The sequence below is a fragment of the Tinamus guttatus genome, unplaced genomic scaffold (genome assembly GCF_059628265.1).
Source record: "Tinamus guttatus ecotype Peru unplaced genomic scaffold, ASM5962826v1 Tinamus_guttatus_pri_ptg000650l, whole genome shotgun sequence".
NCBI lineage: Eukaryota > Metazoa > Chordata > Aves > Tinamiformes > Tinamidae > Tinamus > Tinamus guttatus.
This window is the reverse complement of record NW_028289184.1, coordinates 355,356-370,835: the sequence shown is the minus strand read 5'-3', so window position 1 is coordinate 370,835 and position 15,480 is coordinate 355,356. Positions and strand designations below refer to the sequence as shown.

Genomic DNA, 15,480 nt, shown 5'->3' with positions numbered 1-15,480 from the left:
CATGCAGTATTCCTCCTCTGGCAGGATCAGCCTCACCACTACAATGCTGAAAATAAAGAAACAAGTTCCCTTACCACAGGATCCAGAGCTGGGTAACAGATCACTAATATGAAACACAGATGACGTTCAGTAAGTTACAGAGTTAATTTGGGCATTTCCACATCACTGAACGGCCAACCTGCTCTTCTACAGGTACGAGCTGACAAAAAGGCGGGGAGAGCAGAGCATCTGGTCGCTTAAGCAATCCACGTTCCTGACTCGCGCCGAGAGCTCGCTGCCTTCTTGACCCCAGTGCCAAGCGCAGTTCTGCACCGCCTGCACCACGACCCGCTCTCCTTGGGCCCCTCTTGTGAGGGAGCTAAAGCAATTTATGCACGTTCACAGTCCACTTTATTCATACCTGAATCATGAAGTCGTTTTCTTCTTCTACTTCACAAATGCACCGAACAATCTCCAAATCACTTTCTTCGACTTCTTCGTCAGGGTTAGTGGTCACATCGATATCCTGGCTGCAGTTGTCATCACTCCAAAGCAAACTATCCGTAGATGATTCACTCAGGGTGTCTTCCTCTGTACAAGGAGTAGCAAGATAAAAAAATCCAGAGCAATCAAAATGTCGAATACCTCAAGGTTTCCATTCTGAGACACAGACACTGCTTCTAAACCTATCAGTTCACTCTAGCTTAAGGAGCACCAAGCAGTGATCTACTGCTCATAAACATTACTACATACGCAAGTTTTGTGCGCTCAGTAACAGCTACTTCAAAACACTCTCACGTAGCAGCTTTTGTCACTAAAATTCTAAACTCAACATACAGTGCCTCAAAGCAAAGGCATGAAGTCCCTTTAGTCGAGTATAAAAACAAGCAGACATATAAGTTCAGCCAGGATTTCTTTGTTTTTAACACAAACTAGTTTGCTAAAACAAGACTATGGAAACACAGAACAAATCTGTGGTAGCAACTAGATCTTTATGAGCCACCTCAGTTCTAACTCTCTTTCAGAGGCTAAGAATTCAAGACAGTAGCTGATCTTTGCTCTTAACACAACACAAAGTCTAAGTTTGCATGGGCCAAGAACCAGGATAAAGAATCTAAAGCTTTCTTGCTGGATTGGAAAGTTCTCTAGGAAACTCTGGAAATTCAGCTGAAGAACTCAGTGTTTTCAGGAAAACTCACAAGCTTAGACTGTGCAAAACAAGTCTAGTGCACTGTTCATGTAGAACAAGCTTTTGTAAATTAAAGACACACACCTGAAAGCTAAATGTTCATGAAACCATTGTAGAATTACTTGTTAAAAGTTTTATTCAAACTGTGAGGCACAGCACTCTCTCCAGAAGGCTGCTGAAAAGGACAGGTTAGTCACGCTGTGCTTCAGTATAATGCAAGAGTTTCACTAACAATCATCCCAAGTCTCATTTACTTTGGTGCTGAATTTATTTTTAGTTACGAAGCTATATATTCCACACTGTATGCTCCAAATAATGTGACTGAGCACAGACTTACAGAATGCTTTAAAAAGTGATTATCAGGTTCAAGTCGTTTATAATGTTTTTTTCCTTTTCCCATATAGTAGAACTATCTTATATAACATGAAACAATAAAACCCCCATGTCAACAACAACAAAAAAACACCCACAGAAACAAACAAAAAAATCCCACACTTAAATGGTTACCAACAACACAACCGTACAGTTAGGCAACGAATGTTTCCCACATGTAACATATATTCCCCATATATAACCTTTACAACATTTCTCATTCAAATTTTGCAAAACTTGACCTTACAACATTATGAAGGCTGGAACAGTGTCCACATTTTATGCGAGTTGTTTACGAAATATATGAGGAAATAATAAAATGGCTGCTCAGCAGCTTCTGACTATCACTGAGCTCAGAAAGCCCCCCATGTAAAAAGCTGCATTTATACAGTTACATGTAACCACATCCAGGGGTGTTTCAAAAGCAACACATTCTGTGTAAGATATGGATAAAATCTATTTTTTAATTTTGAATGTATTACAGCAAAAAAGCAGCGACACCCAGTTCTGGCATATGTATTTGGTTCAACTTCTTCAGTTAGGGAAATGGAAATAAAAACACTCCTGCATAAGAATAGCCAAAATTCACTTCAGAAGTACTAATTTATATGTATTTAGTACCCATCACACAGTTGCTGGCCATGAAATACTGAACTAGCAAACTACCTAGGAGGGTGGTCTTACCATTTGTTTTCAACTTTCCTCTGTGCTGTGCAGAGTCGGAACCCTGCAGCAGTGTGCTTGGGTGCGCAGGTGACTTATTTGCAGAACAGTATTTTGGGACAACTGTTTTTTCAGGAGAAAGCTCCTGTGAAACATCTGTGCTTTCTTCACTTCCAGAGTATTCTGCAAAATTGTAAGAAATGGATTATTATTGGAAGCTCGTCATTGAGGAAAGAAGGCAGAAAAGAAATAGCATCGGGCATGCACACAACAGGCCTGTTCATTTCATTCAACCACCAATTTGTTAAGACTCTAGGACTTCACTGTGCTGCTGAAAAGACTTTTCTAAACTTTCTAGAGGAAAAAGATTGTCTGACCTAGCAAAACCTTATGCATGGCAGCCGTCATTCACTGCTGAAAGCAGAAAGCAGAACACAGGCAAAAGGCACCGCGTTGCTCTAGCTGTACCTGCCTACAGGCATTTCAGATGGTCCTGGTAAACAGAATCCTAGTAGTAAGGATAGTATTTGAGAGGAAGGGCATTTCCAGCCCCAAGAAGCATCACCAGCACTAGAGTTCAAACAGATTTTGCCACAGCTAACCGGAGGCACATGAAAAAAGATCTGTCAACAGCAAAAGGGCTGCAAGTTTGCACTGAAGGGTAAAGGCAAGCCTGGTATAATTTGTCCCCAAAAAGCTGTTCAGTTAACGGAGTTGATTTTACAAGAAAATCAAAATTGCCTGGGACACAGGCAGAGGCAGCAATATCCACAGTTGTTGTCCTGATAACCCCTTGAAAACTCTTTTCTCACCTTTTTCTTCCTACAGGATGGGCACATCAACCCTTTCCCTCCCTGACCAGATACTCAGAAACACCCTGTCCAAGCGCTGCTGGGTGAAAACCAGCCTGTGATCTTATGGGATTCAATGAATCCAGTAAGTTGAGAATAGCTATGACTGAATTCACCAGCATTGTGAGAAATATAATTCCCTCCGGCTGTTTTGGCTAAAAATGAAAAGTTACCAGCCCATTATTTCAAATGTAATCCTGGTCAAAATCCTGGATGAGAGGCAACGGGCACGAATGGAAGCACAGGAGGTTCTGTCTGAGCTTGAGGAAAAGCTTCTTCCCTGCACGGACGGCAGAGCCTGGCACAGGCTGCCCGCAGAGGCGGCGGAGCCTCCTGCTCGGAGGGGCTCCGAGCTGCCTGGACGGGGGCTCTCAAGGACCCTCCTTAACCGGGGCATGGGACTGGACTGTCTCGAGAGGCCCTTTCCACCCCATCCACTCTGAAATTCCAGGACACCCGTTTTGCAACTAGACCTACGCTGTGCTGCTATCATCAGCGGACGTTCGAGATCAGGAAAGCACCTCAACTAAGAGGAATTCTCTTGCCAATCACAAAGCAGTGTTAACCACGTAACTAAATGACAACCAAAAGATTAAATGCAGGAAACAGCCTCATCTGAAATGCCTGCTCTTAGTGTTTGCAGTCAGTCACAACCAAAACAAAGGAAGCTATTTTCCTCTACAGAAAAAAAAAAAAGACCTTTACCAGGCTTTATTTTCCTTTTCTTTTTTTTCTTCTTCTTCGATTTGGACCTTCCATAGTCTTTGGATCTTCTCTCTTTGCTCTTCTCCTGCTCTTTAACAGCTGAAATAAGACAATATTCCCGTTTTAAAGAAATATGTACATCTAATTATACTTTAACACTTTAGGCCAACTCACTACAAAGAAAGTAAAAGTTCCCAATTGACTGGAATGACCTTTTTTGTTTAAGTGCTAACTTGACTGTTCCATATATATATTGCAAGAGTACTCGGACAAAGCCAGCTGATACCAGCAGTCCTTGGCCTCACTTAGGACCTACGTAGTAAGAGAGTTTCAACCTTAAGAGAATATTCAACAAAATATAGAGGAATTTGTTATGTGCATTTTATAATTAGAAAATTGAAGTCTGGCTGAACATAAACAATTTCTTCAGCACTATGATGCAAGTCTGAAAACACAAAGCAAAACAACAACAACAAACCCACCACAAAAACCCAGCCACCCCAATGCTAGCCCAGTTCTTCAGCCAGTAGTTTTTTTTTCCCATGGAAACAAAGCAACACCAAAACAACTGTTTTAGCTGGAAGCACCTGCTATTCTTTCTCCATCTATTTTGCAGCATATTTTTGTAGGAACACAAAATTCTTTGTGTGTTCTGAATGACCTGGTGGTACCTGCTGGTCACTGTACCCTCGCGGCGTGCTGCTAGAGCACTCAGTGCGAAGCATGCCCCGAGCGCCGGCCGGCACGGCCAAGCCTGCTCTTCTGCCCACACCTCGTGGGCTCCAGCGTTTGCTCTCTGCAGCCGCGTTTCTCCGTAGCTGCACTGCCCCTAAAGCAGCTCTCCCAACTCGGCCAGACAACTCAGGACCGTGGAAGGCAGCTCTGCATCTCCACAGGGCTCGCGCTCAGAGCCTGGCTGATAAAGCCACTCGCTACTGCTCCTGAAGCTGTTCCCATTTCTGATTGTTCACATAACCCACCTAGGGACACTACACGGTCAGAAGCCTCCTCCTACTCAAACCATCTAAAAACTCTGAACAATATGTAACTGCTAATGCATTCAGGAAATAAAATAGTGCATTTTTATTGTACAAAACTCATGTACTTATACATTAATCTCCTACAATATACTATTATCAGCCCATCCAGTTCAAAACCTACAACTCGGGCGCTTCGGCTCTGCATCCCTCCGTCCTCTTACATCCTTGAGCACCTGCTGAGATGACCAGAGAGGAACGTGTGTGGCAAGGAGAGCTGCTGCGGAGCCCTGCAGACTGCCAGGGCTTCAGGGGGAACACAGCCGCTCGGACAAACACCCCCTGCCAAAGGGGCTGCTGGCCAAGGAAACCAAGCAGGGAGAGAGGGGGGCGGGATCCTGATCCAGAGGGGACACGGATGTGCCCTTCTTGGACACAGCGATGCAAGCCCTGTCATTCCATTTGTCCTGTACAAGGGCGAAGGAGGGATATGTAAGGGGGAATATGTAATTGTCTCTTTTCAGTGGTGGCCACTGATAGGACTAGAGGAAATGGCCGGAAACTGAAGCACCAAAAATTCCATAGGAACTTAAGGAAAAATTTCTTAAGAGTGAGGGTGACAGAGCGCTGGAACAGGCTGCCCAGAGAGGTTGTGGAGATCTTCAAAACCCGCTTGGATGCAGTCCTGTGCCACGTGCTCTAGGTGACCCTGTGTGCGCAGGGGGTTGGACTAGATGACCTCTAGAGGTCCCTTCCAACCCTAAGCATTCTATGATTCTATGATTCTGTGTAAGATCAATGTGGATGGAAAAACTGTGCATCACTTTGCTTACTCAGATCACCTGAGACTCACCCAAAAGTGCAGAATATGCTACTGTTATCACTGTCAAGGTATGTCATAGTAAAACACCTGGGACATTTTTTTTCCTGACAAACAAGTCGGTATGAGTTTTAAAAGACTAAGAAAAGGCCAAGTACTTGCAAATCTCAGTATACAGCTGCTATCTTAAGAGCACACTGTGTTATTAAAGCAATTCTCCCCTTAAAAAAATAAAACCCAGAGTATGGAGTGTGGACAAAATGGACCTTCCAAAACTACCAGAGAACAGGAGCTTTTCCTGCAAACACTTCAGTCTAGGGAGCTGGCACTCAGAGGAGACCAGAGCGAGCAGAGAGCAGCTACCTTACCAGGCCTACAAACACCCACCCCACCAGGCCCCTAAGCTCCAGGGAGGGCTCCTCGGGCCCGTAATTCTTGCCCTGCCCAAAAGGTGGAAGTTTCTTCTCATCTCTACATCCGATTCTCCCATGAGACATGCCCTATTGCTTCAGACCAGTGAAAACATCAGTGGATCTTGTTCTCATTCACACCTTCCACAGCAAAGTTTCTACACATGTCCAAGAGTAAATACTGGCTTCCCACTGAACTACTGGTTGCCTACTTTGACCAACAGAACTATTAAGTGACTATAAAGTCAGACAACCCCCTCAAGAAATTCTTTAAAGCCCATCATCTCAGTATCATCAGTAACTACAGACTTTTTTTTTTTAAATACATTTTCTTCATCCTTACAGCTCAAATTCTTACCAGCTATCTGAATAAAAAGTGGTAACATAGGAAGCAGTCATAAAAACTTTTTGCTTTCTGAAGTTTCTGTTTCTCAGCACACTCAGAAGTATTTATAATACTTACTGGTGGGAAAACTATGCACAACTGAAGAACTGACAAAATTAAGACACATGTATCAAGCAAAACGGCATGGAAAGATTCTTACCTATTTTAAATATTTTAATATTTTTTACATCCTAAAAATATTCTTATATACCAAAACCCTGAAAATTAACCCTGAAGCAATTATAGCAAGACAATTTAAAATTCATTAAATTGATTCTTCATTTGAAATGCAAAGAGGAAAAACATGCCTTATATAATTTTTACATTGTACAAGGTAGAAAACCCGAAGTCTCTAAAAGCAGCAGACTGTTTTATATCAGCACCGAGTGGCTCCTTAGGATGCTGAAGCCTTTTCCGAGAGCTCATTGTACACTAAAAGGCCTACCATTTTCAACTCTTTCTTTTTCTTGAGGCTTCCGGAGCACATTCTCTACGTGGTTCTTGGTTTGTTCTCTAACAGAATGCCGGTGATTATTTAATGCATCTACAGGAGTTGAAGTTCTTCTCTTTTCTATTTTTTCATGTCTATATGGTGTACGTCTTAAGGCTATATGTAGAGGAGCATCTACAAGAGAATACAGATGAGGTCCAAACTTTAAATATTTTCAAAATGTAAAACTCCTTTGCCAGCAGCAGTTCTTGTTGCCTGTATGGGGGGCCTCTGATGAGAAATACTGCTCGGCTCCCAATCCTAGCAGCCTGAACTGGAAAAGTTTAAGCAGTGTCTGACTTAATGATCATCTAAAACCTGGAATGTTGGTTTTGTTTTTCTGAAACACAAACAGAGGATACAAATGCATTCCCCAGAAACTTTGCTCCTCCCGACATAATGTAGGTTTGACGTAAGAGGGAAAGAGAAAGAGAAACAGCTCAGTTTGACAGAAACACATTCAGACTATTTTATAAATCAAAAGAATCTCTTTTCTTCTTTCTTAACTACTTTGCAGAAACCACAGCCTGTTCTCAAAAGTGTACTTTAAATGAAGCTAATTCAAGTGGCCTACAGCAGCTCTGCACATTTAAGGAAGGGCAGTTTTTAAATGCAGAAGTCGCATGCAACTGAGATGCAAGAGTAGAAGATTATTAGATAAAAAAAAAATAAAAAACCACAAGCATGATACACAGACTTAGCTTTGTCTGAGCCACCATTTACCATTTCAATAAGCTAAGTAATTCTCATCTCCTGCTGTATTTCTTCTAGCAGCTAGCCAATCTTTCTACAGAATCACTCCTGGACATGGCAAAAAGACGAGGACAGAAGCTCCGGCTGCGCGACACGCAGGCCGGCTGGGCCCCAGCAGGGAGGAACCCTGCCGTTTGCCGTTGACTTTCAGTACTCGAGGCCATTGAAAAGATTCCTTTCCTGTCTGCAGACATAAGTGCTCATGGGATTTTCATTTGGACATCTCTAATTGCAACACCCTGAGCAGCAGCTAAAGAAAACAGAAAGAAAGAGTCCTAGACAGCATAGTCCAAGCAAGAAATGGAATAAAGCACTTTGGCCTGACAAAAATTTCAAGCTGAAACTAAAAGGAAGTATATTAAGATGTCTCAGTAGTGAACTTCCAGAATCAAGCGAGTCCCTTCAAAGCTCAAAGATCCAGAAGTCTGCAGACCATCAAGTGAATCTCTCTGGTTCTCTCCCACCCAAGTTCCACTAGAATCTCAAGGAAAGAGAGGCCTTTGTCACAATGTAAGTAACAGCCGGTTGCCTCCGGTCACTTGATCCGGTGCTTCTCAGCAGCTACAGCAGGACAGAGAATTTTCATCACAGCCCATTTCCACAGGAATGGCACTGTCTGATACAGGTCAGGCAACCCCCGGCAGCCACACTGTGTTAACATCTCTATTGCTTATCCTTTCCTTGGAATAAGCAGAAAGTTTTTAGCATCATATAGGTGGCTTCGTGGGCCGTTTGTCTTCCCTTACAACATTTAAAACCCAGAAAGTCATGTTATGTATTTGTAAACCATGAAAATTAGTTTGATGAAATGACTGAAAACTGAGTTCTGTTTGAAACCGTTCTCTAGAAGCATGCATTGCCCTACAAGGGCTTCAACCATCCGGAAAAAAGGGAAGGAGTATTATTATAGGAGAACATAATCATCTAGGTTACTCCAGTAACCTAAGTTTACGCATTAAATCAACTGCTTTGCAAGAGTGTCTCTGAGAAAAAAGCCAAACATGTAAGCAATGTTATAACCAGAGCTTGAAAAGTCTTCACATTCAGCTGACACTTCGCTTTTATCCTCCTTCACCGAGCCAAGCTTCCTTCCCACAGAGCACATCCCACTGCTGTTTCTTCTCAGTCACAGAGCTATCATTTTGTAGAGCTTCAAGAGAAGCAGACGCAGAGCGCAGATTTATATTTGTATCTGTATTTGTAGGGTCAACACCTTGAACTGTTGGTACTGCTGTAACTAACTTCTCTTGCAATTCCGTCTAAGCATGCACACTTCTGGGATCCCTGGGCAACAAGTCAGGCCTGTACCATGAGTCTGTACTAAAGAGAAACAAAACGAACCTCAAAGGCTCCTGTTAGGAGCTCCAGCAACCACAGCCTCCTAAAGCTGCCCTTGATTCCCATGAAGATGTCTGCTCCAGAACCAAAATTCGGTATCTTGAGATAGGGGAACAGGAGTAAAAATAAGACCTCTTTGCTTACATGTATTCCTGCTATTAAGCTACAATGTGTCATAATATGTTAACGGAGTAGACAGTTTCCAAGACTATGGCTAGGAAAAAGTGACCGATGACTGGAAAAGTGGTTCAGTCCGCACTTACCATGGCCAAATGAAGAGACAGCCCTGCCATAAGGAGTAAAGATTTGTTGAACCTCTAAATTAAAAGATTTTAATAAAGGGAAGAAGTGAAAACCACCAATTCAGAAAGACTCAAACTCAAGAAACAAGTCATACTTCAGATGCTCACCAAGTTATGAGAAGACAACAGGGAAAAAAAAATGAATAAGTCTCACATCTAGTCTACACTTCCTGCCCTTGGAAAGGTCTAATTCAGGCACAAGCATTACTATTAGAATTAAAAAAAAAAATAAAAAACATATAAAATGGGTTAGGAAAGGCCAAATAGTAGCAATCCACACAGATATTAGCACTGCCAAAACAGGCACGGAAGAAGAGACAATAAGACAACAACCTATTTGAATACGATGGTCTTCTACTTACCTGATAAATTAGAAAAAGGAGGTATTGCCTGAATCTCCCCAGAACGCATTTATGTCTGCACCACGCTGTTCAGGCAAGCGGGTAACCTCTAAACTACAAATTAAGCAATGGCAGTTGTTTCTCCTCTCTTCATTAAGGAAAAAAAAATACAGATTTGGAAAGATGCAAATCAAATTTACCATGGCTAAAAATTCCCTTGGAAACATGAGGGGGAGACAGGGCAAGTTGGTTCCAAATTAACTTTGGTAGCTCAAAGTTTTGAGGGCAACACGAAGTGGCAAAACTCGCCACTGTACAAACACCGCATCTTCAGTCTCCATCCCGGTGCAGGGCAACTCTACTTTGATTTATGTTCTTTCTCACCTGCCATAACACAGTCCATGAAGAGTTATTCTTTTCAGTTTGTCAGAACTTTAATTTTAATCAGGAGAGAAAGAATAAAGTGTTTCCAATTGAGTGCTGCATAATTTCCTACAACGTAAAGAAAACTAAGTGGTTGCACATTAGATTTAGTCAATAATTCCCCACCCACCCACACTTTTTAAAGCTTTACTGCCCCTTTCAGATCAAGTTTGAAGAATTTGAAAACTTCGAAACAATCTTGTGAGACAGACTCTAAAGCCAGAGCATCTCATGGGGGAAATAAAGACTCATTTCTAGTCTTTTGTCAGTTGGAAGTTTTTGCTAACTTAAGCACTAACACGTACCTTATAGCAAAATATTTTACTAGACGCCTGCATAAAAAAATGTAATGCTTTTAATAAGTACATTTGAACTTGAAGTACAAGTTGAACAACAACTTTTTTTCTAGAACCACTAGAATCACAAAACCCATTGCAAATACAAGCAAACCCATCATGTACCATACTTATAGTTATGTATTTGAACGCCTGTATTCTCATTAAGCAGCACATCCTGAAATCCCTTTTCAAAGATAACAAAAATGCTCAGTAGGCATAAACAGAACCTTGCTTACAGGTTACCTTCCTAGAAATGCAATTAAGAACATAAAAGATCCTTTAGAAAGGATAGGAAAACAGGACATAGTGTAACAGCACGTAAAGCCAAAATGACAGCACAAGCCCAAGGAGGCAGCACATGCTTTTCTACATCATTTTTGGTACCAGTAGAACAAAAATTGGAATAATTAAGAACACACTGAGTTCAAGAACAGATGGCGTTCAATGACAGAGATGCATGATGAAGAGTTACAGCGACATTACCTTTCCCTGTCAATCAGAACCTTGTGGCAGCTGCACAGCAGCAGGCTCAGACAAGAATGGTGACTTGCCACCCCTACATTCCACCTTGTCCCCTGCTTCCCCATTCACTGGGAGCCCCCAGTTGTGCTGAAAGCCACTTGCAAAGTGCAGCACGGTTAAGAGTGCTCCACGTTAAGAGTGACCATGCACTGGAGATGCACTGACAACCCAGCACAGCCAAGGCGACGGTGCCAAAGCAGCACTGTGTGCCGGGGGGACAGGGGAGGTGCAAGGGTCCAGAGCTGGATTCCAGATAATACCAGATAATCACAGCAAAATAAATTCTCCAGCTGAAGCAACTAAGCAGTGTCACCGACAGCAGACTAGAAATCCCTTAAGGAAAAGCGTGCGGCGGGCAGGCAGCCTGCTCGATGCCCCAGCGGCGTCGTGAGAGCCTTGGCACTGCTTGGAGCTGCTGAAGTGGCTGGCGTACAGAGGCTTACATGCAGCAACAGGGTGTTAGTTAGTTCATCTACTAGAAAGGAGCAGCATCTCAAATGAAGAAAGCATTCATTGGACATGTCAGCAAGGGCAGAGGGACATGAAGCGAAGTAGGACTGGATATGTTCTGCTACAGTGAGCTACGGTTCTGGGAACGGGTTGCGAGACTGTGAAGAGTCTAAGTATTTACAGAGAATCTTAATGAAAGCTCAAATGCAAAGACATTGAGAGGCATATGCAAGGGCAAGGATTTCAGCAGAGAGGCAGTCAGATGTTGTAAAATGGGCTCAATCAGAAGACAAAATAGATGTGACAATTCATATGGAACTGCAGCATGAAAAGAACCAAGTTCACAGGAGCATGGACATGAGTTGTCAGCAGCACTTCTTTCACAAGGAAGTGCAGACAAAAAGGACAGTATCTTTGTAAGATACAAAGAAAACAGGCACTTGGGAGGGCGAATCGAGAAGCAGAAGTTGACCAACACAATTCTCAAGGCTGCAAAGCAGTTATAAACATAAGCATTTTCTTCTTTTTCTTTTTAAACCACCGAGATTATTTTGTTTCAACTACCCATTAGTTGTACAAGGATCTTGCAACAAATTGCTACTGCTGCGTTGCTAATGCCAGGGTTCTTCTTCCAAAGGTCCAGCAACAAGAACTGTAAATGCTGCAGAAATCAGCACCAGATTTCTAGACCAATATCATCATAAAGTCACACCATGCAACGTGAGACCAAGTAAGAAATAAAATGTAAATTGAGTAGAAAGGAACAAAGGTTTAATGCTGAGGGTTCTACAAGAGTGTAAGACAAGCTAAGGGAGGGAACCTCTTTAAATTTCCCTTTTCTTAAACATGTATAAACATGCCATTCTGTTTCTCCTTCTCTAAAATGAAGAACTGTTGAAGACACATGAAATACAGAAGATGGAGCCCTAAAGAGACTCCTTTGGCCTAACGTGCAAAGGAAGAAAACTGACTGTTGCTCTACCGGCTGGTGCTGGTCCTGCCTGCTGATGCTAAAGAAAAAACAAAACAAAACAAAAAAGCACGAACAGATGAGCACAATACTTACACATGGAAACAACTGTAGTCCGTCCTCTTCTAGATCTCTCTTGATTAGCTCTTTCAGAAGCCAAAGAACTTCTAGTTTGAATATTTCTTTTTACTGGGTTCTGCCGTGATTCTGCAGCCTTGTCCACTCCATGAAAATATTTCATGTGATAATGCAATAACTTGGCTTTGCGGAAGGATTTTGAACAGTCCAAAAACTTGCATCTAAACTTGTGATCTTGATCAACAGTTGCAGCTTTTGATGCAAGAAAATTTGCTCTCCTAAAAGGTTTTGTTACTGTAAGAACAAAACAGATAAATTCCCCCATGCATTTGCTATATTTATCAAATGGTCACCTAAACTTTTTTTTAAAAAAAAAAAAAAAACACACACACACACGTATTCGAATGTAAATTAACCTCAAAATGCTAAAATTAAAATTCTAATGCTATATATCTACCTTTAAGGTAAATAGTCCAGGTACAGGAAAAGTAACCCTCTTCTAGGATGTTACTAAAAGTCTTGCCAAGATGTCCGTGTTTCTTGATGTCAGTGTTTCGTATGTCATTGAACGTGAGCACCTATGGCACGACGCATAGCGCAGAGACCGTGGATCACACAAAGACTTCGTAGTTCAGTCCAACACTGACTGCACTTACATTCTGTTCAGCACTTTTAACTACATACATCTTTGGTAAGAACAGTTTCCAAGAACACCAGCTTTGCTGGTGTAAAATTTAAAATCCAGTAAATCCAGTAAAATTTAAAATCAGTTGCAATTTTGAAGCAGCAATGAAAGAACAAAATTAAGGAAAACTATTTGCAACTGTTAAGCCAAATAGGAGAGATTTTGTAATTAGGTAGTTTCTCCGCAAGAGTGGCAAAAATCAAAAGCCACCTCCAGACTCAAACGGAACACAGTTAACGCATTTATTCTAGAGTACTTCTGAGCACTTCTCAAAATATTTATTCATGTTTTTACTAAGAAATACACAAAAGAATCATTTTGATCTAGGAGTAAATCAGACACTGTTGTCACCAGTATCTTTATCTGATGCACCTGGGGAGATACATAGATTTGAAAACACTGACATATCCCAATTATAGGAGATCCAGACAACTATCCATCACTACTACATGCTCAGCTTTCCCTCTCTGCCAACACAAATTGCCAAACAAAGGAAAATGGAGTCATATGAAAAGCTCCAAGTATTACCTTTTTATTTGCTCTGCCAGAGCTAAAACATTATTTCCAGTTTTATGAGTACTACCAAACTTGGGAGGTTAAGAAAGAGGATGCGTTTAATGAAAAGAACCAGCCTTAGCAACATTGATGCAAAATCAAAAGTACATAGTGCATTAATTAAAATTAGACATTAATCAGGAATAACTGAAAATGAGGAGCACAAAAGGACCCAAAAACATTTCAGACAATTGCAGTAAAGATTTCCTGCAGGGTTATACACGTAGGAATAAGTAAATGTGAGAGTTAAAGACAGCATCAAGATAAGTCAGGCAGAAGAACACAGGATAGCTTGTTGAGAACTTTTTAGGGTATAGCAACCAAATTGGGAAACTCTATTGAGCTGCATATCCAAAGGTTACGTCAGAGCCATGTAAAGCACACCGCCCACAGAGTATATTCAGCTGTAACTACTGTTATGTAAAGAAACAGGACCCGGTCAGCCAGGGGCCGGGGCAACGCAGGCGCTGCTCCACGGGAAGGATTCCGGGGCGCACCTGGGCTGGTTAAAGGACTATCCAGTTACATGTGGGGGGAAAAAACGCAAAAAGGAAGACATTGCTCGGGTGGTTCTTAAGGATCGGGACAAGGAGAAGAGGGAGGAGGTTTGGGCAGCGCCCCAGGGAAGCTGCTTCAAGCTGTTTTGGTAGTGAGACTGCAATCGCCCCAGCTGCCTGAACCGTGCTGGCAAAGGATGATCCGCTTGCCCTGGAGTGCGACTATAATGGGCACCATCCACACGAGCTCATAAAGAACCAAGTAAATGGATTTCAGAAACAGTCAGTGAAGTGGCTTGGGGGAGCATAGAATGGTGCTCGGATGCAATGCTGGAAAACAGAACTCATGACAACTAAAGGGAATTTGTTTCAATTCTGGTGACATGACAAAGGAAAACCAGTCTTCATCTGCAGCAAGAAAGGGGCAAGAAGGTCAGAAGATTTATTCAACAAGTATTATGAAGATGACAAGAGAAATGATTATAAAACTATCAGGAGGAGGCCCTGTCGGGAGTTCTGTGTCCCAGCTCGGAGCACTTTCCTTCCACTGGGATGGACAAATGCTTGAGAAGATACAGGGAATAGCTCCTACCTGGCCAGCTAAAAGTTAGAAGAACACAGGACAGGATCAGCCAGAGTTTAAGAAACACAAAAGAACAGAGACACGAGGGAAAGGGGAAGGAAAGAAGAGGAAAACCAACTGCAATGTACAAAAGAAATTATTCAGGTCAAAGTAGTAAAAACACAATCACACAAGGTTCAGAGCAGGAGCTGGGCTGTTCCCATTGCCACCACACTGGGGACATTTCCCTCCTCTCCAGTAACACAACAGAGTTCCCTGGTGCCAGGAAGGTGTATAAAGCTGCACCCAGAGGCCTCCCAAGAGCCTCAGCTGCCACCAAAACACATCCTGGAGCCAACTAGTTACACGGGCATTTAAAGGGAAAAACACACTTTTTGCTCACTAAACACAGTAACAACAAGAAAAAAATAAACAAAAAAAATGAAACTATTGAGATAGTTTTTGCTTCATCTGGACACAGCTCCTGATTTTTGGGCACTCTGCCTTGCAAAGGAGCTAGCTGGGCAAGCTGGACGGATCGGGTTCCCTCCGAACACAGAGTAAGCTGCTGACAGACCTACCATCCGCCAGGTCTCGAGTAAACACCAGCATTTAAATGAGCCACATTTGAAAGTGGCCCTAATTTAAAATCGCTATCTAGCATACAATTACATTAGTGCTGATCACACAATCCAACTCCTTGAGTTTCCACTCCAAGGTCTGTTCTTCCCAATTCGGTAACCTCGCTTCCTCATTGCTCTATGTAACACAAAGGACACAAGCTGCAGGTTAGTGCAGGTTAGGAAGACATTTAAGAGCGACACG

At 42.3% G+C, this 15,480-nt stretch overlaps 1 protein-coding gene across 7 annotated transcripts in view; it reads right to left on the bottom strand.

Annotated features, from left to right (window-relative positions):
• Nucleotides 1–15,480, bottom strand: part of PHF20 (PHD finger protein 20) — a 56,599-nt gene that overhangs the window by 11,798 nt on the left and 29,321 nt on the right. For 3 of the 7 annotated variants that reach the window (XM_088536060.1, XM_088536059.1, XM_088536063.1), the window contains 5 exons: nt 12,375–12,650; nt 6,797–6,976; nt 3,760–3,858; nt 2,225–2,386; nt 401–570 (listed from right to left, as the gene is read on the bottom strand). In XM_088536060.1, coding sequence (XP_088392186.1) covers nt 401–570; nt 2,225–2,386; nt 3,760–3,858; nt 6,797–6,976; nt 12,375–12,650 — 887 coding nt within the window. Of the gene's footprint in view, nt 1–400; nt 571–2,224; nt 2,387–3,759; nt 3,880–6,796; nt 6,977–12,374; nt 12,651–15,480 lie in introns of all 7 variants that reach the window. The other 4 variants (XM_088536064.1, XM_010212808.2, XM_088536062.1 and 1 more) reach the window with 3 other exon arrangements.